General features: G+C 46.5%; 1 protein-coding gene across 12 annotated transcripts in view; it reads left to right on the top strand.

Annotated features, from left to right (window-relative positions):
• RBFOX2 (RNA binding fox-1 homolog 2) overlaps positions 1 to 22,404 on the top strand; it is a 518,182-nt gene that overhangs the window by 463,641 nt on the left and 32,137 nt on the right. For all 12 annotated transcript variants that reach the window (XM_069231196.1, XM_069231198.1, XM_069231195.1 and 9 more), the window contains 2 exons: positions 6,251 to 6,342; positions 8,487 to 8,568. In XM_069231196.1, coding sequence (XP_069087297.1) covers positions 6,251 to 6,342; positions 8,487 to 8,568 — 174 coding nt within the window. The remainder of the gene's footprint in view (positions 1 to 6,250; positions 6,343 to 8,486; positions 8,569 to 22,404) is intronic.

Here is a 22,404-nt window from a genome sequence, read left to right as displayed (position 1 = left end):
GAAAATCCTATGGAAAATGTCTCCAGTGAAACCGATTCCCAAGGCTTTGACAGCGACATGTCTGCTGTGATTTTCAAAACCCTTTACCATCTTTTGTACCATCTCATGTCACCAGGCATTGCAAACTTCCTTTTGGAAATAAAGAATCCGAAAAGGATCTTCCACCACAAATGATGGAATCGTGATCTTTACCACCTCTTGATATCTTAATTCTTCGAATTTGTAACCCTCACCATGCTCTGAATTAATTGAACGTCTTTCTTAAAGATAGGAGGCCACCTACTTGCACATGTAGTCCTTAAAAATGGACCGCTTTTTTAATTTTGTATTTTAAAGGAGTGATGCTGCATGGTATTTTAAGCCACAGGAGCAGTCGGTCTTTAATACTCTCCAGCTAGCAGAAACTTGCAGCTTTGGGTGCTTATCGTAGAAAATAATGTATTGATTGCCACCTGTTTAACATCAGCTCCATTTTCCACAGTTGCTCTTATTTTAATGATTTTATTAGGGCTGACATGGTCCTATGTTTAATGTCGAGTCTTATCTTTAAGTTTAAACCGCCTGTTTCACTGCCTAAGTTTATCACTTGACTACAGCTAAAGGGAAAGTCTTCCTTGCCAAGTAAGGGACCAAGGGAAGTGTCAAATATGCCAAGAACGATTTAACTTAAACAGAAAGCACCAGACAGACAAACTTTGGAATGCAGGAGCAGAAGGTCTTTACCAGCGATTTTTATCCCTCTTTCATCTCATTGTCTTCAGTGCAGTTCCCGATAAAGGAGTGTTCTTAATTAACCTTAAAGGTCCACTTCTCCTCCCCATGTCCTCTTAGCTTTATCTGATGACAGCTGTACAGTTTCTAAACCATGCATCTCTATAATAATCAATATATTTTATTTTTCTGTTGAAGTGGACCCTTATTGCTCATTACATTAAGGTACTGTCTGCTTTTCGATGCACAGGCTAACTTTCCCAGATATAACTGTCATCCGCTGACGGAAGGCCATTTCCGAAATCTTGCCTTACCTTCCGATTAGAGTCCTTTTGAAGTCTGAGTAGAAGATCCGAAAGTCGGGCTATTTGTATCAAAGCTTTTGGCACCTCAAGATGGTAGGAAATGGGTCTGAGTTTGCCTTTGAGCCATGAGATCACCCACAGGTGAGCCACTGTTGGCCAAAACCTAGCCACTGACTTGTTAGAAAGTCAAAGATTCTAGCTAATAACCCACTGCAAGGGCACTAATTCCGCGACTACCAGGGCACGGAGACTTGAGGGCCTTTCCACATGCCAGCAAATTAGACATTAAGTGCTTCATAACCAGTCACCAATTCATTGAGGGGGTCGACCCACCAGTCATAGAGCCATGAGCATAAGTATGGATAAAGGGTTAACCATGGACTCCCTCAGTATATGAATATGTAGTACATGACAAATCAATTACTATAAACAATCCGTGTCAAACCAATAAAAAACTAGCATCTATGTATGCGAAAGTCCTATTGCTGAAAATCAGAAAGCGGTCTGTAAAGCAGGTGAGCAAAGAAAGTGCTGTGTACTCCATAACTAAACCAAATAGAGAAACGTTTCGTGGCCACGTATGCATGTGTTTCCACAGTAGACAAAGACTGCAGTCTAGATAGAGGAGCAGGATATAGCAAAGTTAGCAGTGATTTAGAAGAAAAATTCTATTGGGTTACACTAGAAGAACCCGGTTTCTTTATAGATTGAGGGTGAATCATGAGCGTAACAAAGGCCCTCGCGGTAGGGGAATCCAGGAGAACCCTCAGCACAGGGTCTGAGTGAGTCCCTTCCCCCAATGTTCTGTGCAGGGCGCGGGGAGGGCTCCAATTTCTTTACGCCACTGGGGTGAATGCAGGCTAATATAGTCAGTAGTAAACGAAGGTAAAATGCACTTTGCTTAGGAGGATGTAGAGGAGGCTTACACGATCATGAAAGTATGCCTGGGGGTTCCGAGATGGACAAACAGTCTTGTATCACAGCCCCAGCGAGGGGTCATGACCAAAAAAAGGCATAGATGGGACTGGCAGCGTCAGTTGCCACCATCCATATTGCCAAGAATGTTGGCGGGAGCAGGGCGGCAGAAGAAAATAAATATGGCCGCTAGGCGAAAGACGGGCTTGGCACGCTCGGCTGCACAGAGAGCAGCAGATCAAGAGGAAATAAAGATACAGACACAGATTTGTTTTTTGAGATTTTGTTGGATAGGTCCTCACACCCAGTGTTGGGCAGGACTGAGAATTCAGTACTGAAATATAGCCTGCTCCTCTGCATAGACCGCAGTAGTTTGGCGCGTGTGTGCGCGCGTATTTATAGCCGCAAGGCATAATTCTTTTTGGTGTGATCACTGGGGAAACGGAATACTTTCTTTGTGTCATTTACCTATGTTTTACGGAATTTGTTATTTCGTACAATTGATTAGGACTTTCACATACAAAGAGCCTATTTTTTATTTTTAAATATGGATTGATCATAGGATTTGATTCACTGTTGTCTACATAGTCATTTATCGAATGCGTCCCTGGTGACATATTGCTTCTTTTGCTCATATTAAACAAAGTTCCCGTTGATATAATTAGTTCCTTTTGTGGTTTAAAACCTAAAACAAAGCCATGAGGCTGTGCAGCCAAACCATTGGGCTTTGCAGGCACAACTAGCCAGTTACTGTACACTGGGGCGTTCATCGTGAAATCATTGGAACATCGGAGGACCCCTAGTAGCCACCCACTAGGCTATTGAGGGCCCATAAGTAGCCATTAATCAGGGAGCCAAGCTACTGGGGTACCCAGCCACCTAGTCACTCAGATATCCGGGGATCCAAAACCCAGTTTCTCATAGAATTGTGTGTCGGCCCAGTCATGTTTCCGTGAGGAGTGAAGAGCTGAAATTCGGTTTTGCATCGTGTGCTGCCAAGCCTTTCTCTGAGAACAGGTTTTGCTCACCTTACTTGATAGATAGTTTAGATGTACCGAGATGAACATGGCCTGTAAGGACTTATTCTTTGGCTGCAGCTACCATGAGCGTCTTTGCAAAAGGCCCATAGGACATAAGCTGCCACTCTGAGCTGAGATTTTGGCATTACATTTTCTCCCTTCTTCCACACCACTGTGTCCCTACATGGTATGCTTTCTCCAAGATTCCTCATTCTTCGGGCCATGTAATTCCGCAAGCTTCTCTCCCATGCCCCTAGAAGGTCAAATCCTGCATCAAAAATACCCTTTCAGAAGCATTCCCCAGTCTGCAGGGCAACAGATTATTCATGACATGAACCTCCCCTATAACCACCTCACCCTCTAGTGAAAAATTGGTAGCTTATGAGTAGGTGGTGTAGGGTGTCACGTTAAATAGTTAAGGCACATAAGTGGCTGGGGGTTCAAGCCTTGCTTGGCAAACATTTTTTTCAGAGCCTTTTGCCAGTTGGCTGTACATTTTTATACGTATGAAAGTTGCCTTGTGCTGCTCCGGGGGCTGTCAGAGGCTCTCACTAGTATATCGTCTGGAAAGGAAATGTTAAACGTCTTCTAAAGGCGTGCTTCTGATAGCTCATTATTGTCAAGAAGTGCCAAGCATTACACTTCACTTTGAGTGGTTCCTGGGAGGCGCACACTTTTCCAGTGCTGTCCGATTCCCGTATGATTTTTACAGTTTCTGTGCTGGTTTGCTCACGGTTTCACTTAACTCTCCTTGTTGGCTCTTGGTTTTCTTGGAGGTTATCCCAGGTGACTCAATTTAGAGGCTGTTCCAGACTTTGAGCAACCAAACCTCGATGTCCGGGTCTGTAGCAGCTGGTCGCAGTAATGCCAGATGGGTGCCCACATACCATGAAGCTACATAAAGTCCAGTGTAGCCTCAAGCCTGCTTGTGGCAGATGACAATTGCTTTGTGGCCATTTCAGTAAGACTCGTACTCTTCTTTGACTGATAGAGATAGCAGCTGCTGCCACCTTGTAACTGCTGATAGTTGCTGAAAGGCCTGTCTATTGTATCCTCGCTCTGAAGTGGAGGATTGGACCTACATCGGACGAGGGGCGCTTACACTGCCATTCCTGAAAGAAACAATCTCTGAAAATGTTAATATATGGTTACTAGGTGTAAGTCTCACTCTGTCCCCCGCTCCTTGGATTTACAAAAGCAATTTATGTATGCAAAGGGAAACCTCCAGTATACTGCCATTGAGGTGCACTGAACCCTGCACCTCTCCCCTCGGTGAAAAGCAGGTGGCCCCAACACCCTTCTCTCCACACAAGACCCCTTTACTGCCAATCCCTCAGAGTCTGTCTTTGCTCTGAATGACCCTCCTTGCGATCCCAGACCCTGCTGCCTGCTCACACACCATCTGTCCATACTCAAAAAGGACTCTGTTCCCCTCTCCGATCTTATCAATTTCTTACATATATATATATATATTTTTTTCTTTATTCTTTTATTGCTTGTGAATATTAACATTCTTGTGGGGCGACCTGGCGGGTGGGCGCCAATGGCGGAGCCCTTTCTGTTTTGCATCGCGAGCCCTTGCGGGTCGGAATGTATATCATTTTGAGTTGTGGTGACTGGTGTTTCTCTTTATTTCACTCCTTTCTTTCTGATTTTTTATTTTGACTGTTGCCATGTGATTGGTTGTGGCTGCACGCACTAGTGACTTGGAGGCTGTTTCTATCTCCCTTTCACCAAGCTTGTCTTAGCCTAGGGTTACGCGCTGTCCCAAGTGAATGCTGGGAGAGACTTGTAGTTCGTCGTCTGACTGTGGTGGTTCATTTATTTACAGTCTTTCCTTTGCTCCTGCTGTTTTTAGCTGTTCAGATTAGCATGGTTCATTTTTTGGCTGTGATCTAAAATTATTAAATGTTCCCTCCTTTCTTTCTTTCTCTTTCTTTCTTTCTTCCTCTTTTCTTTCCCTTTCTCCTCCATCCTTTCCCATTCCCTAATTACCTTTTATCCCCAAAATATAATTGTGCGCTTAGGACGTGAAGTATGTCCTTTCCTTCCTGTGGCAGTGCTCCAAGCCTAGGGAAGGTCCTTTAGTCCCTTAAACATCCAGAGCTGAAATAAACGGGCTATATTGTAGATTTCCATAGGTTCCATGCACACTTATTGATATAGGCTTTGCTGAAATCACATGAATTAAGAACTCGCTGAATTAAATAACTGTGATAAAGGCAGATAACATTGGCAAATTATCAATTGTAGATCTATTTATTAATGTCTCAGCGTGAAAAAAACAATCATAATAGCTTCCTACACGCCTACAAAGACAGTGATCTTGTTTATTAGAGAATTGTTTATTGAAATTGAACCCATTTCGCCTTCGAGGCCTGCTTAGAACTTAAGTAGACTGCTTAACTAACTGTCACCAGCGAGCAGGGCCACTAATCTATTAAGCAGCTTCAGGGATGGACATTGCTTAGTGAGGCACTGAAGTGGTGATTAATATCTCGGGGCATACTCTGGGTGAACCAGAATGTACACTTTCTGAGGCAGCCTGTTACCGTGAAACCTTTTTCAGGGAGCAGGAGTCTCTTCTGATGTGGTATATAGCCATTTTTGTATAAAAAAAAAAAAAAATCCCTCCATTTTCTTTGCTATGGTATATTTTCCAGAACACTCCTGGGGGGGGGGGGGGGGGGGGGGAGTCCAATTGGCTGCCGAACAGGTAGCACTGCAGTGCAGCTGGGGGAGAGACCTGCAAGAAAGATGACGCCATTGATGTCACTTTTATTAAAGTACACGGCCAAACGAAAATGTCCATCTGTGTGAAGACAAACCCCAGTTATGATGGTAGTAACAGGGTGAACGGGGAGGTTGGGGGTAATTAAAATAGTATGGAATAGAGCTAGACAGCTTTTAGGAATGATGGGTTAAACTCTTATTCTTACAATTATCCCCCGTGCTTCAAAACTACCACTGCTCCTCCCATTGGGGGCACCTAATTTTACGAAAATACTCGCAGGTTTTGCCTGCTGGTGCACATTATGTCTAGATCAAGGTGTTATCTAAACAATCTATTTAAGCACACTGGGTGAAGCGGACCTATGACCCCTCGTGTAACTTTGTTCACACCAGGGCCCCCCCCCCTCCTCCAATACCCGTTCATGATCTTTACCCCTTTTGTCTTCCCCATCCTCCTTTCCTTTTCCCCCATCCTCCTTTCCCTTTCCCCCATCCTCCTTTCCCTAAGGCCTCTTGTTGAGTTGCGATGTTTTCTCTGTAACTTTGTTTCCCGTTTCCTTCCCGCAGGGTGGATATGCAGCTTACAGATACGCTCAGCCAGCCACAGCTGCCACCGCAGCAACCGCAGCTGCTGCTGCCGCGGCCGCATACAGCGACAGGTACATATCAGAGAACTGTCAAACGGGTTTAAAGCTCTGCCTGAAACCTGGACCACCACTGATGCTTAGTTACGCCACAAACCTTACTGTCCTGTACGCCATAAATGCTGCTTGAATCCAGAGCCATAAAAATTTGCTATAAACCCAGATCGATCATAGCCAGAAATCGGATTCAAATCCAGCCTGGCACTTAGCCCTAAATTGTGTGTTGTGGCATGTACCGTTGCCCCCGTCTGTGAGCAATTTATTTAGATTTATCTAGAGGTGCACTCTACACTTTAACTTGTCCCTTTTCCGAGTTCTTGATTTCCTTCCTGTGGGTCTATAACGGCCTGCCTGTGACTTGAAGAGAACGAGAGGAGTCCCTTGCTTCTATCTCAGCATTTACGTCCACAATCCTACTACCATGCTCCAGACCTAAACCCTTCCACCTGCCCTCTCGCCCTTGAACCACCCACAGCTCCAAGGGTAGAAGTAATCATTCAAGCATACGATCTGAGCCGTACTTCTGCGCCCAGAGCTTAGCCCATACTCTAGTGATAAATCTCAGCAGTCCAAACGTCAATCTTGCTGACATAGGGAGTGCTGGGAGGTATCTAAGTGTCCTTCACTCGATCCAACTGATCCTTCAGTGTCAGTCCATCAGAGTTGGCAGAGCTTTATATTGTGTTAGTGTATCTCGAATTATAAGTGACATGTTCCATATCACTCTTCCAATTCCCTGAGCCCACCCTGACATAGAGATAGCAGACTCTTCCCCATCTTATACCCCTAAGCCATAGGTGTGGGAGACACCCATAAAAAAAGCTACTAACCTATCTACTGTAAAACTCTCAGAACCTGTGGCCCAGTATTGTTCTCTCTGCCCTGGTGTTTGGCCTAGTATCCCCGTTTGGATTTCTTTGCTACAGTTTTATGTTGGCCTCTTTCTTCATTGGTATTCTTAAACACTGAATAATTTCGCCTACAGGTGTGATTCAGCAACATTTCACAGAAGCAGAATCTTTTTAGGTCAAGCGCACAAGCGCTTTGACGTGTTGTAATCTATCTGTGTGCTTTTAACCACACCCATCACTCGTTCATGGGCTTGCTTTTTCAAAAAGCTTTTGTGATCCTTGGTAAATACTTTACGTGTGTCCCTCCTTGGGGCAGTTTGTTACTGCCTTGGCCATCTACCCTGTTACATGGATAATTGCACTTTTACCAATATGTTTGTCTGCGAGCTAACTTCTTTTTCCTTTTGTGTCTCTTCTTCGCGCTCACGGTGCCAGTGGCGCTTTGAATGGGCCTAATTTATGTGGCAAGAAAAGTTCAGTTAGGAATCTACAAAGCTAATAGCTCTTACTCAAGCAAAGGCGAGACCCATTGCATTGAAAATGCTAGTTTTTAATTGTGCATGCCTATCTAAAGGCAGTAGCATCCTAACGTTGCTCAAGCGCTTCTCAAACTTGGACAAGTGAAGAAGGTGAGCAGATTAGTAGCACAATAGTAGAGTAGAAAATAGAGCAATTGAGCTGTGCTTTTTAACACCTCGTTTGGCTTTCCTATTCGTGATTACAGCTTGGCAGTTGATTGGCAGCTCCGTTTTTCACACTGTGATTGGGATCCCTAATCAATATATACTATCCGTTTTGGCCGATTTTATTTTGATTTTTTTACAAAATCTAATTTCATTCAATAAGATTTGGTGGTGTTTTGTGAGTGGCCTTGATTTGTGACTGACTGGCTTTTGCCACAAAAACATCACTGCTGTGTCCAGGAGGAGTTGAGTCCTCTTAAATGACTGGTGGTATCAGCCTGGTGGTGTCGAAGCACAGTGCATTATTTTATGCCTTATACTTAGCTCCCAGTGACTTTCGTTTTTCAGTTCAAAAGGTAATTAGGAAAATGTGGAGTCTTCTGCCTGCTCTTATTGTATTAGTTTAATTATCTAACTTTGAAACAATCGTGTTTATTTTTAAAGTAAGAGGCTATTCTCTAAAGTGTTGTATGATTTTGCACATAGATGTTCATTGATCATGAATTTAGCGAAGAATCCTTTGCTGGAGATTTAGGCTGAGGCATTCAATTCTCACAAATTTAGTGCAAATTCCTCGTGTGGGGGGGCTAAGACTACTACTAAGATATTTGTATTTCTTTTATAGCTATGGCCGTGTGTACACTGCTGATCCATACCATGCCCTGGCACCAGCTGCAAGCTATGGAGTGGGCGCAGTCGGCGCAGTGGTGAGTAAAGCTAATATTTTTCTTGCAGTGTGAATGATCATCCAAACCTGGCTCGATGCATTGAATATCCTCTGCAAACCCTCATTCATCGACTGCACCTATTCCACTGGTACACATTTGCACCCAGTCATAAAGCATCCATTGTCAGCCCAGACTCCTGAAAGGGGTAAAGCCCTTGATCTCAAAAGCAGACTTTAAATAGTTAGTGCAAGTCTTGTTTTTGCAACGTGAAATATCTTCTAGATTAACATGCTCTGCATAATTCCACTCTCTGATGATTGGGTCAGGAAGTGGCTCATTTTTGTTAAATTTTCTTGCTAGTAGTGGGGGGGGGGAGGCATTGTGGGTTATCTCTCGTAATCCCACAATGCCCTTGTGCTTGCCCAACATGTTAGTTTTCTTTTTCTTGGGTTCCACAGACATCCTTGAAAGAGGACGTGCGAATCTAGAAGTTTCTAGCTGCAAATCATACGTTCGTAGCGTTAGTTGCTGTATATAGATGCGCTCTTCATACTCCTGCCAGCTAGTGTTGGGCTTGGAGGTTAGCAAGTTGTTTTTCTTCAAAGAAGTCTTATGAGTCACAAGGTCTTAGTGATTCCACTTCTGATCATCGAAGCGTGTGGGCACCAACTCGATTGTTATGTGCATAGGCAGTGACTCCATTGTTAAATTGTTTTTCTCCGCCATCGGGTTCGGGCGTGATCCAGCATGCTCCCGGTGCCCATGCGATAATCTGTTTCCTGTCACATCCTCAGAGTCCATTGCCTTCCTTCCCATGTAGGAAGACTTTGATGCGTTTCTTTCATCGGTGCGGAATGCATTCCTTAAATCAATTGTCGTGCAGCCAGGCTTTTTCAGCATTTGATGCCCTTTTGAGCCACAGCGTGCTCCGGTCCACCCTTGGGAGAATGAAGTCGCTCCCGAGCTAATGGATCGGACGCCCTTCAAAAGATGTATACAGTCCCATTCTAAATATATGTGGACCAACTTCCACCCCATCTGCACACTTTGCCTCCCCCTGGAGCACAATGAGTGACTTGCTCAGCGTCATTATCGAGGCCGACAATGGGTCCACAGCAGGATAGCCCAATCCTCTTCTGAAATGCCAGATATCTTTGGTGAGTCTTATCCTCTCGGCCCAGAAGCAGCACTGGATAAGTCACCTGATCACTATGGCACTCTAGCAGAGTCCTACGTTTGTCGACTTTAATGTCTCCAATTCAAGCGAGGAGGAATTTCCTGGAGGAAGAGGCATCTAAGGACGCTCCAATCTACCTTGATAAACTCCATCGACCTTAATCGACTCCGGTCCACCCTTGAAGACCATACCTCACAAGAATACTGTTGATGTTCAAAGCGCAGAAACGCCAGCACGTCGAAACTGAGCACCACCCCTCCAGGGACAGCCAAAGCCGCCGCCACCACCACCACCTTCAGGGGTGCTACCACTCCTGAGCACTGGTCGACACCAGAGCAAGGCCTCAAAGCTGAAAAATGACCCTTCCGAGGGCCTTGGCCAGCCTCGAGTCCGAGAATGCCTGTCGATGCCAAACGCACACAGCCGGCTTCGTCACCGAAGCCAAACCTGCCCCTGACACCTAAGCATCAACCACCGGCTTCAAAACCACCTTTGGGTCAGAGACTTTCCACTCTCCACTTTAAAGAACAGCCCATCTTCATCTTGTGCTGCAGCACAAACTGGATGATCGACAGAGAAGGATCATCATTCACTATGCACTGGCAAGATCTCTGGATTGGAGAGGACTCTGCTGAAGAAACACATGCTTACCTTCGAGGAAGCCCTGCCATCGTATACTGCTGTGCCCCTCTTGCCAGCTAAAAGTCCTCAAGACAAAATCTCTGCTTCTCCACCGCACCCACCTCCACTATCACCTCCTTCACCATCATCTCTACCCTCACCTCCTATGGCTTCACGTCATACTCCTATACTGGCAGTCCCAGTTGACGTTGGCACTTCAGGAGCTCCTTGGGAGGGTTATGACATAGACCATCAGAGCAATCTTGATATAGGACATGTCCCAGCCAGGGCCTCCCCACCAGATGATGCCCCAACTTACAACACTGTTATTAAACCCACGGGGGAGGGGCTCCTTCAGCATCCCCTTGACCAGTATTGTAAAAGGGCAGAGGTGGGGGGAGCTAGTTGAGGAAGGCAAGGCCGTCTATAGTGCAACCATCAGATTTGTACCGGACATGGTGGATACAGCAGCCAGGGAAGTGAACATCACAGTCAATCTTTGTGGCCACCCCTGGGTCCCCCGTCTCTGGCTTCAAGCTGCTGGTGCAACACCACCTCATTAACCTGCTGTTTGGTATGGGGCACCTGTTCGGACCCCGTTTGACAACAAACTTGAAAAGATCAAGGAGGACACGGAAAACGCCAAGGCTGTGGGTGCTGTACAGATTCCTTCTGGCAGGGGTTCCTTTGGGAAGCAGCAGACAAAAGCCAGTTCAAAAGCCACTTCCCCAGAACCAACCCAGTCCTAAAATTGGCAGCAACAGGGTTATCAATCTAAGGGTAGTAGTGGTTTCACACAAGGCTCCTTTACTCCTTAAGAGGGAACAGCTCTAAAGGCTGCAGCAAGATAAATGAGCCTGTACTTCTTAAAAACGGACTCCCCCACTCCCCCCCCAACATAACCCACGCCGATCTCACCACACTTGTCAACCGATAAGTTTTAGCCACCATCGAGCACGGCTACTGCCTGTAGCTCATTTCAACCTCGTCAAGCATTCCTCCTCGCACCCACACCCTCAGAACATCTCACATTCCTACGTGAGGAGATGCAGGTGTTTATATCCAAAGACCCAGTGCCCCAGTAGCACCAGGGCAAAGGTGTCTAATCCCTATAATTCCTTATTCCCAAATACGGCGGATCTCTCAGACCAGTCCACCGCCTCCACCCTCACAACTAATACATCCTTTCAGAACATTCCATATGGTCACTCCACAGGCTGTTATCCCCCCTACTACAGCATATCAAAGTTATAAACTGCAAGCTGACCTATTTTCACATCCTAGGTCCACCACCTCATCCGCTTTACCTCTGCGTAATGATAAGTAGTCAGCACTACCAGGTCAAGGTGCTGCCTCTCAGCGTCACCAGCGCTCCAAATGTCTTCAAGTGTTTAGTGGTAGTAACTGCTCACCTCAGTAGGGGAGGAATTTACATCTTTTCCTACCTAGATACCTACTGGTCAAGAGTGCTATAGGAAAGTACCCTCTTTCTTGGCATGGTTACCCCCATTTTCTGCCTGTTGTCAATGTGTTTGACTGTGTCTACCAGGATCCTGCTAACCAGGACCCCAGTAGTTTTGCTCTCTCCTCTAAAGTGTACCTTTTTCTTCCCACAATTGGCATACTGGTCCCCCCCATGTTAGTCCCTAGTATATGGTACCTAGGTACCCAGGGCATTGGGGTTCTAGGAGGTCCCTATGGACTACAGCAGTTATTCTGCAACTCATAGGAAGCCCATGCAAAGGGTTCTGCAGGCCTGCCCTGGCAGTCTGCGTGAAACTGGTGCATGCACCCTTTTTCACTACAGGTCACTGTAAGTCACCTCTATGGTAGGCCCTCTCAACCCATAGGGCAGGGTGCAAGTACCTGTGCATGAGGGCACCCCTGCACTAGCAGAGGTGCCCCCACAAACTCCAAATCCATTTTCCTGGACTTTGTGAGTGCGGTAACGCCATTTTACGGGTGTACTGGACATATGTCCAGCTACATAATGGTAACTCCGAACCTGGGCATGTTTGGTATCAAACATGTCGTAATCATACCCCAATACTGTTGCAAGTATTGGATGTATGATTCCATGCACTCTGGGGGCTTCTTTGAGGACCCCCAGCATTGCTACCACCAGTCTTACTGGGTTTTCCAGGAAGCCCAGCTACTGCCACCCCGCAGACAGGTTTCTGCCCTCCTGCTGCTTGATCTGATCAAGCCCAGGAAGGCAAAACAAATGATTTCCTTTGGGAGATGGAGGTAACACAGTCTCCCTTTGGAAATAGGTGTGACAGGCTTGGAAGGGGTAGCCGCGCCGCGACCCCCCCCCCCCCCCTCCCCCCTCCCCCCAAAAAGCCACTGGTTTGCTTTGAAGGGCACATTTAGTGCCCTCTGTGCATAAACCAGTCCACACCAGTTCAGGGACCCCAGTCATGCTCTGGCGCGAACCTGGACAATGGAAAGGGGAGTGACCACTTCCCTGTCCATCACCACACCAGGGGTGGTGCCCAGAGCTCCTTCAGAGGGTTCCTGGGTTCTGCCATCTTGTTTCCAAGGTTGGCAGGGAACTCAGGGAGCATCTGAGTCAACAAGCCCTCTTTCAGGGCTATTTAGGGTCTCTCTTGGGTGGGTCCTTATATTCGGCTTGCAAGATTCCAGCAGGACTCCTCTGCAACCCCTGCTTAGACTGCTGGCCACTGGAACCGCAATTGGACCTCCAGGAACCGACAACGCTGCTAGAACGAATAAGACTCTTCTGCAACTGTTTCCACGTCTCCTGCCAGCTTTGCAACATTTCCTCGGCCGTGCATCATCTGAAGACTGCAACGCTTCAGCCTGCACAAGAAGGAATCGCTCTCTGAGTGAAGGAGTCACTCCCCTGCAACCGCAAGCACCTACAGCAAGCGAAGACCGGCTGCGTGGATCTCCCCACATCTTGAGTGCTGCGTGGATCCTGCATCACGGGTGGTGGTTCTGAGTTGGTCCTCTCTGCCAGCTGTCCAACTTTTGTGGAGGTAAGCCCTTGTTCCACGCAGGACAGTACCCTGTGCACCGCTTCTCTTGCTGCTGCCAAGGCTTGTTTGCATTTCCTCCAAGGGATCTTCAGGTGACGTGTAGCTCCAGCCCCCATCACTCCATCCTTCAAAGCACAGCCTCCAGTGTGGTTCTCTGGCGATGTGGGATCCTCTTTTGTAGTGGTGCGTGGGCTTTTTCTGCAACTCTTGTGTCCCCGTCCTATGGGTCACCTGTGGGTGCTGCCTCTGCTCCTATGGACTCTCTGCGACGCTGAGGGTCCCTTGTGTCTCCCCTCCTGGGTTGAGTCCTCCTAGGGCCTTGCTGGTGCCTGGCAGCACCACTTTTCTACTGACCGTGAGTTTGCTTTTGCAAAGGCTTGATGGTGGAATTTCTGCACCGACACCCATCTGCAATCTTCCTTCCAGTGTGGGACACCATCTGTATCCATCAGGAACTCTTCTCCGGCTCCAGGGCTGCAGTGCTGACCTGTTCTTCACCACCTTCGACCAAATCCTGCACTACAGCTGGGTGGGTAGTAGCGCCTACTCCTCTTGGACTCCACTGTGACTCTTGGACTTGGTCCTCTCTCTCCACAGGCCTTCTTTCTTCAGGAATCCACTGCTAGTTTTCTTGCAGTCTTCTCTGGATGTCTTCTTTTTCTTTTCCTTCTTTTGGGTGGTTTGGTGGAAAATTCATTGATTTACTCTTGCATTCCTGGTTGCTAGGGAGGTACTATATTACTTACCTTTGTGGTTTTCTGGTACTTACCTAGGTGGGGGTGCCTTGTTCGCATTCCATTTTTTAGTATGAATTGGGCTCCCCCTAGGGTCACTATTGTTTATTGCTATTTGCACTGTTTTCTAACCTTTTCTATGGCTGTTCTGATAACTAGTGTATACATTTAGTGTATTACTTACCTCCTATTGGTGGGTTGCCCTTCAAGTATTTTGTGGTGGTTTGTTCCAAAAATAAAGTACCTTTCTTTTTGTACAACTGAATGCTTTCTTTTATATGTAGAAGTGCTATGTGACTACAGTGGTATTGCATGAGCTTTGCATGTCTCCTAGATAAGCCTTGGCTGCTCATCCACAGCTATCTCCAGAAAGCCTTGCTTCTAGACACTGCCTACAGTACACTAATAGGGGATACCTGGACCTGGTATAAGGTTTAAGTACTTTAGGTACCCACCACACACCAGGCCACTTCCTACAAGGGAAAACCGACAGGAATGCCTAGCTCACTCCCAGGCTGTAGTTTCCTTCATGCACAGCCTAGAGTTCACAGATAGTGATAAAATATCACTTGGAGCTAATCCAAATCCAGCTTATTCGGGCAATCCTCAACTCAGTCATAGGCAAGGTTTACCCCAATCCACAGAGGGTGCAATTCTTCCAAGTTTCTGCCTCTTTGTCAGCCTCTCAAGCCACTTCCAGTTCGCACATTTATGCGTCTTCTAGAAATTATGGCTTCATTCATTGCCGTGGTGCCCCATGCCAGATTTCATATGCACCAACTTCAGGAGTGCCTCAAGCCAGTGGTCTCAAATGGAGGGTCAGGTGGAGGATTTAGTGTTGGTAAGGGCCATCACTCATTGTAGTGATGGAACAGCAACAATCTGTTGCAGAGTTGGCCCTTTGCAGACCAAGTTCTACAGATGACAGTCACCACAGGCTCATTTCTAGCTGGCATGCGGAGCTCATCTAAATGACATGACAGTCCAGGGTCTGTGGTTGCATCATCTACATTGTCTCCACAACAACCATTTGGAACTGTTAGCTGTTCAATTAGCTTTTAAAGCCTACGTCTGCAAATTCAAGGCGAGGTAGTTATTGTGCGTGCAGACAATCATGACTCCCCTGTATTATCTGCAGAAGCAAAGGGTCACCCGCATACCTCACTTATCGGTCCTAGTGTAACAGATATGGCATTGGGCCATCCATCGTAGTTAAATTCATCCACTGGTAGAGTATCTTCAGGAGTAAACAACAACTTTGCATACCTGTTCAGCAGGATGAAGCAACAGGTCCACCAATGGTAACGCCACCCTTTGCTGCCAAATTTAACCACCTCCGTCCATGAGCAATGCTCTGTGGATGACCTGATCTGGGATATTTGCAGAAGCTTTTTCGCATCTCCGCTGAGGCACACATCACTCACCCTCGTGGCTTCAGCCTCGGCCAGACAACCATTATTTCACAGCAGTCTTTTCTGGAGTAACATACTGTGCATTATTCTTCCACCGAGAGATTGTCCTGATTTGTCTCCTTGTAGTCTCTCCTTTGTCTTTTTTTAGTTTATTGTTATCCCCCCAAGAATTCTTAACCAAGACGATCAGGGCAAGGCAGAAACAACGGTGGGAACAGTACACCATGGCAACACTACAGAGAAAGCAAGATTCCTTAAAGGTTTGCGGAATATCTAGCGACCAGGACAAAATCCTGGAAACGGCAGAGGAGGCCCAAGTAGAGGAACCAGGCCTTAAGGAGGTAATCAAATTACCTGTTGGTATGGGGCCCAAGACGGCACTGAGGAAGGAGCCTAGACTGAAGGGAAACCCTCAGGATTGTGACACAACCAAGCTGAAAGTTTTGGACTCAATAAGGCTGGCAGTACTGTTGAAATCCTCGGTGCCAGATGGCACAGTCAGGCCCAAGAAGCCACACTGGTCCAAAGCAAGGGACGCCGCTTGAGGCAAACCCTCAAAACTGGTTTTGTCCTTGAAAGAGGATCAAAAGCAAGGGAGGGAACGTAGGCACAAAGCAGTTTGCTGCCGGCCGTGAAGACAGGGTCCTAAAAAGCTGCTTGACAGCGAAGGTTCGCCAGCTACAGCAGCGAAGCACTCTACTTTGACACCGAAGAGTTTTTCAACATCAGCGTTGAATCACATGGAAGAAGCTGTTGAGCTCGACACTCGAAAAAAAAGTTGCTTGAGGTAGAGCATACAAGAAAGTATCTGTAAGTAAAACTCTGTGCCCTAATCAGAAAGAAGACAATTCGATGAGACTCTCCAGGGATACATAATTCCTCTTTAAAAAAAAAAAAAAACACAAGCAGGAGCACCAGAGGAGCTGGAAAACCCCATCACTCCAGAACCCCAAGAAGTAATAAAAGAGGACTTCTTAAAGTCAGAGAAAGGTCGGCAATTAGAACTCTTGCAAATGGGAAAGCCAGTGTGAGTGGCCGTACATCTGTGCAGAGTCGCCAGACGAAGTGGTAGAAACCTATCCATCCAAACCTCCGCCACCGGATGACATCACTGCATAATGTACAGTCATCAAGAGAGCTGCAGGTGCTTATGGATTTTAACTAGAAGAGGAGCAGTCAGAGGCATGCTACTGTTACTCAAACAGAAGAGGGATAAAGTCCTCCCAGTGCTTCCCAGTATGCTGGACCAGGGCAAAGAGTCGTTCAAAGAAACCTCTGCATTCAAAGCCATAACACCAAGGGTGGAAAAGAAATACTGTGTTCGATGGCATCTGTCGCTGTAGATACACATGGTATGCATGAGCTCGCCATCTGGTGTTGGGTCGGAGTGTTACAAGTTGTTTTTCTTCGAAGAAGTGTTTTCGAGTCACGGGACCGAGTGACTCCACCTTCTGTGCTCATTGCGCATGGGCGTCGACTCCATCTTCGATTGTTTTCTTTCCGCCATCGGGTTCGGACGTGTTCCTGTCGCTCCGAGTTTCGGAACGGAAAGTTAGCTGAAGACGGAAGATTTTCGACGGTATCGTTGCGATCCGGTTAGAGATAGACACATACGACGACGCGTTCAACATCGAAGCGCCTCGGTGCCCTTCGGGGTAGATTTCGGCACCCCGTCGGGGCCTAGTCGGCCCGACCGCGTGGAGGACAACGCCGATGGATCGGACCCCGTTTCGATTCTGCCCCGAATGCCACAACAAATATCCTTATACGGACCTACACTCGGTCTGTAATCTGTGCCTGTCACCCGAGCACAGCGAAGAATCCTGTGAGGCCTGTCGGGCGTTCCGGTCCCGAAAAACTCTGCGCGACCGTCGAGCGAGAAGACTCCAGATGGCGTCCACGCCAAAAGAGCGTCCACAGTTCGAGACAGAAGAGGAACAGGAGGAATCCTTTTCCATCCAGGATTCAGACTCCGACGAGCTACACTCTACAAGAACTGTGAGTAAGACGTCGAGATCAAACCTTAAAAAAGGAAAGAAGGCCCAGGGGACGCCACTGCCAACCGGCCATGGCTCCACCCAAATTCTCGGTGACCAACAATCGGCACCGAAAAAGGCCCATTCAGTGTCGAGATCGTCCGACTTCGGTCGAGACACCGGCACGCAGCCTCCTCGGGACCGAGAGAGTGCTAAACAGAAGCATCGACACCGAGAGTTCGGTGTCGACACCGATCGACGCCGAGACAGTGGCGCCGAAGACCATAGAGGCCAAGAATTTTCGGCACAGAAAAAGAGGAAGGTTACCTCGGAGCCGAAAAAACAATCGACAGGGCTTTCGGAGCCGAAAAAAGCGACATCAGACCCTGTTTCTGGCTCCTATACCGAAGAGCATTCTATGTCTTCTCAAATGAAGAAACATAGATTTGAACAAGAGCTGCAATCCACTGACGTGGATCACACGCAAAAGCGTATCTTTATTCAGCAGGGTACTGGGAAGATCAGTACCCTCCCACCTGTCAAACGAAAGAGAACGCTTCAGTTTACTCCTCAGCAACAAACAACACAAAAGGTAACACCTCCTCCCTCGCCTCCACCTGTAACTCCGGCTTCGCCAACTTACACCCCGTCACATTCGCCAGCTCACACCGCCATGAGCCACGACGACCAAGATCAGGATGCGTGGGACTTGTACGACGCACCAGTGTCTGATAACAGCCCAGACACATACCCAACTAGGCCATCACCACCGGAAGACAGCACAGCCTACTCGCAAGTGGTGGCTAGAGCAGCTCTATTCCATAATGTGGAACTACACTCGGAACAAGTAGAGGATGATTTTTTATTTAACACCCTCTCCTCAACCCACAGCTCCTACCAAAGCCTGCCGATGCTCCCAGGCATGCTACGCCATGCAAAGGACATTTTCAAGGAGCCAGTTAAAAGTAGGGCAGTGACGCCTAGGGTGGACAAAAAGTATAAGGCGCCTCCTACGGACCCTGTCTTCATCACCTCTCAGCTGCCACCAGACTCTGTGGTGGTAGGGGCTGCCAGAAAACGGGCAAACTCACACACTTCTGGGGATGCACCTCCCCCAGATAAAGAAAGTAGGAAGTTCGATGCAGCCGGGAAGAGGGTTGCTGTCCAAGCAGCAAACCAGTGGCGCATCGCAAATTCACAAGCGCTGCTAGCGCGATACGACAGAGCCCACTGGGATGAGATGCAGCATCTCATTGAACATCTCCCAAAAGATCTGCAAAAAAGAGCAAAACAGGTTGTTGAGGAGGGTCAAAACATTTCCAACAATCAAATACGCTCCTCCATGGATGCAGCAGACACGGCCGCAAGAACCATTAATACGTCGGTTACCATCCGTAGGCACGCATGGCTCAGAACGTCTGGATTCAAGCCAGAAATTCAACAGGCAGTGCTTAACATGCCAGTAAACGAGAAACTTCTGTTCGGTCCGGAGGTCGACACAGCTATAGAAAAGCTCAAGAAGGACACTGACACTGCCAAGGCCATGGGCGCACTCTACTCCCCGCAGAGCAGAGGATCTTATAACACCTTCCGCAAAACACCTTTTAGAGGAGGGTTTCGGGGTCAGGCCACACAAGCTAGCACCTCACAGTCCGCACCGCCCACCTACCAGGGACAGTACAGGGGAGGTTTTCGGGGCCAGTATAGAGGGGGGCAATTCCCTAGGAATAGGGGAAGATTTCAAAGCCCCAAAACCACTACCAACAAGCAGTGACTCACATGTCACACACCCCTCCCACACAACACCAGTGGGGGGGAGGATACGTCAATATTACGAAGAATGGGACAAAATAACTACAGACACATGGGTCCTAGCAATTATCCAGCATGGTTATTGCATAGAATTCCTGCAATTCCCTCCAGACATACCACCAAAATCACAAAATTTAACAAAATACCATTCACAGCTTCTAGAGATAGAAGTTCAAGCACTACTGCAAAAAAATGCAATAGAATTAGTACCAAGCACACAAATAAACACAGGAGTTTATTCACTGTACTTCTTGATACCAAAAAAGGACGAAACACTGAGACCAATTCTAGACCTCAGAGTAGTAAACACATTCATCAAATCAGACCACTTTCACATGGTCACACTACAAGAAGTGTTACCATTGCTCAAAAAACACGACTACATGACAACCCTAGACCTCAAGGACGCATATTTCCATATACCAATACATCAATCACACAGGAAATATCTAAGGTTTGTATTCAAAGGAATACATTACCAATTCAAAGTATTGCCTTTTGGTTTAACAACCGCTCCAAGAGTATTCACAAAATGCCTAGCAGTAGTCGCTGCACACATCAGAAGGCAGCAAATACATGTGTTCCCGTATCTAGACGACTGGCTAATCAAAACCAGTTCGCTCACACAATGCTCAAACCACACAAATCAAGTCATACAAACCCTCTACAAACTAGGGTTCACCGTCAACTTTGCAAAATCAAACATTCTGCCAAGCAAAGTACAGCAATATCTAGGAGCCATAATAGACACGACAAAAGGAGTAGCAACGCCAACTCCACAAAGGATCCACAATTTCAACAGGGTCATTCAACACATGTCTCCAAACCAAACAATACAAGCAAGAACAATACTACAGCTCCTAGGCATGATGTCCTCATGCATAGCCATTGTCCCAAACGCAAGACTGCACATGAGGCCCTTACAACAGTGCCTAGCCTCACAGTGGTCTCAAGCACAGGGTCACCTTCTAGATCTGGTGTTGCTAGACCGCCAAACTTACCTCTCGCTTCTATGGTGGAACAGTATAAATTTAAACATAGGGCGGCCTTTCCAAGACCCAGTGCCAGAGTACGTAATAACAACAGATGCTTCCATGACAGGGTGGGGAGCACATCTCAATCAACACAACATAAGAGGACAATGGAACATACATCAAACAAAACTGCATATAAATCATCTAGAATTATTAGCAGTTTTTCAAGCACTAAAAGCTTTCCAACCAATCATAACCCACAAATACATCCTTGTCAAAACAGACAACATGACAACGATGTATTATCTAAACAAACAAGGAGGAACACATTCAACGCAGTTAAGCTTGTTAGCTCAAAAAATATGGAAGTGGGCAATCCACCATCAGATTGGTCTAATAGCACAGTTTATTCCGGGGATCCAGAATCAGCTGGCAGACAATCTCTCTCGAGATCACCAGCAAGTCCACGAATGGGAAATCCACCCACAGATTCTGTACACCTACTTCACACTCTGGGGAACACCACAAATAGACTTATTTGCAACAAAAGAGAACGCAAAATGCCAAAACTTCGCGTCCAGATACCCACACAAGCAATCCCAAGGCAATGCCCTATGGATGAACTGGTCAGGAATATTTGCTTACGCTTTTCCTCCTCTCCCTCTCCTTCCTTACCTAGTAAACAAATTGAGTCAAAACAAACTCAAACTCATTTTAATAGCACCAACGTGGGCAAGACAACCCTGGTACACAACACTGCTAGATCTGTCTGTAGTACCACACATCAAACTGCCCAACAAACCAGATCTGTTAACGCAACACAACCAACAGATCAGACACCCGGACCCAGCATCGCTGAATCTAGCAATCTGGCTCCTGAAATCCTAGAATTCGGACACTTACAACTTAGCCAAGAGTGTATGGAAGTCATAAAGCAGGCCAGAAGGCCATCCACTAGACACTGCTACGCAAGTAAGTGGAAAAGATTTGTTTGGTACTGCCATCATAATCAGATACAACCGCTAGATGCAACTCCAAAACATATAGTAAATTACTTGCTCCATTTACAAAAAGCAAAGCTAGCCTTCTCTTCTATTAAAATACACCTTGCAGCAATATCTGCATACCTGCAAACTACCTATTCAACTTCCTTGTATAGGATACCAGTTATCAAAGCATTTATAGAAGGGCTTAAAAGAATTATACCACCAAGAACACCACCTGTTCCTTCATGGAACCTAAACGTGGTTCTAACAAGACTCATGGGCCCACCTTTCGAACCCATGCACTCTTGCGGAATACAATTCCTAACCTGGAAAGTTGCCTTTCTCATCGCCATTACATCTCTAAGAAGAGTAAGTGAAATTCAAGCGTTCACAACACAAGAGCCTTTTATACAAATACATAAAAATAAGGTCGTCCTACGACCTAATCCAAAATTTTTACCAAAAGTTATTTCACCATTCCATCTAAATCAAACGGTAGAACTACCAGTATTTTTCCCACAGCCAGATTCTGTGGCTGAAAGAGCACTACATACATTAGATGTCAAAAGAGCATTAATGTACTACATTGACAGAACAAAGAACATCAGAAAAACTAAACAGCTATTTATTGCATTCCAAAAACCTCATGCAGGTAACCCAATATCAAAACAAGGTATAGCCAGATGGATAGTTAAATGCATCCAAATCTGCTACCTTAAAGCAAAAAGACAACTGCCCATTACTCCCAGGGCACATTCAACAAGGAAAAAAGGTGCTTCAATGGCCTTTTTAGGAAACATCCCAATGCAGGAAATATGTAAGGCAGCCACTTGGTCTACGCCTCACACATTCACCAAACACTACTGTATAGATGTGCTATCCGCACAACAAGCTACAGTAGGTCAAGCTGTATTAAGAACTCTATTTCAGACAACTTCTACTCCTACAGGCTAAACCACCGCTTATGGGGAACTAACTGCTTACTAGTCTATGCATACCATGTGTATCTACAGCGACAGATGCCATCGAACTGAAAATGTCACTTACCCAGTGTACATCTGTTCGTGGCATCAGTCGCTGAGATTCACATGGACCCACCCACCTCCCCGGAAGCCTGTAGCAGTTCAGAAGTTACCTTCAATTTTGTACATTTGTATATATTACTTAATCCTTTAATAGGT

Source organism: Pleurodeles waltl, chromosome 4_2, assembly GCF_031143425.1.
Source record: "Pleurodeles waltl isolate 20211129_DDA chromosome 4_2, aPleWal1.hap1.20221129, whole genome shotgun sequence".
Taxonomy (NCBI): Eukaryota; Metazoa; Chordata; class Amphibia; order Caudata; family Salamandridae; genus Pleurodeles; species Pleurodeles waltl.
Note: the sequence above shows the minus strand (reverse complement) of the source record. Positions and strands in the feature narration are given on the sequence as shown.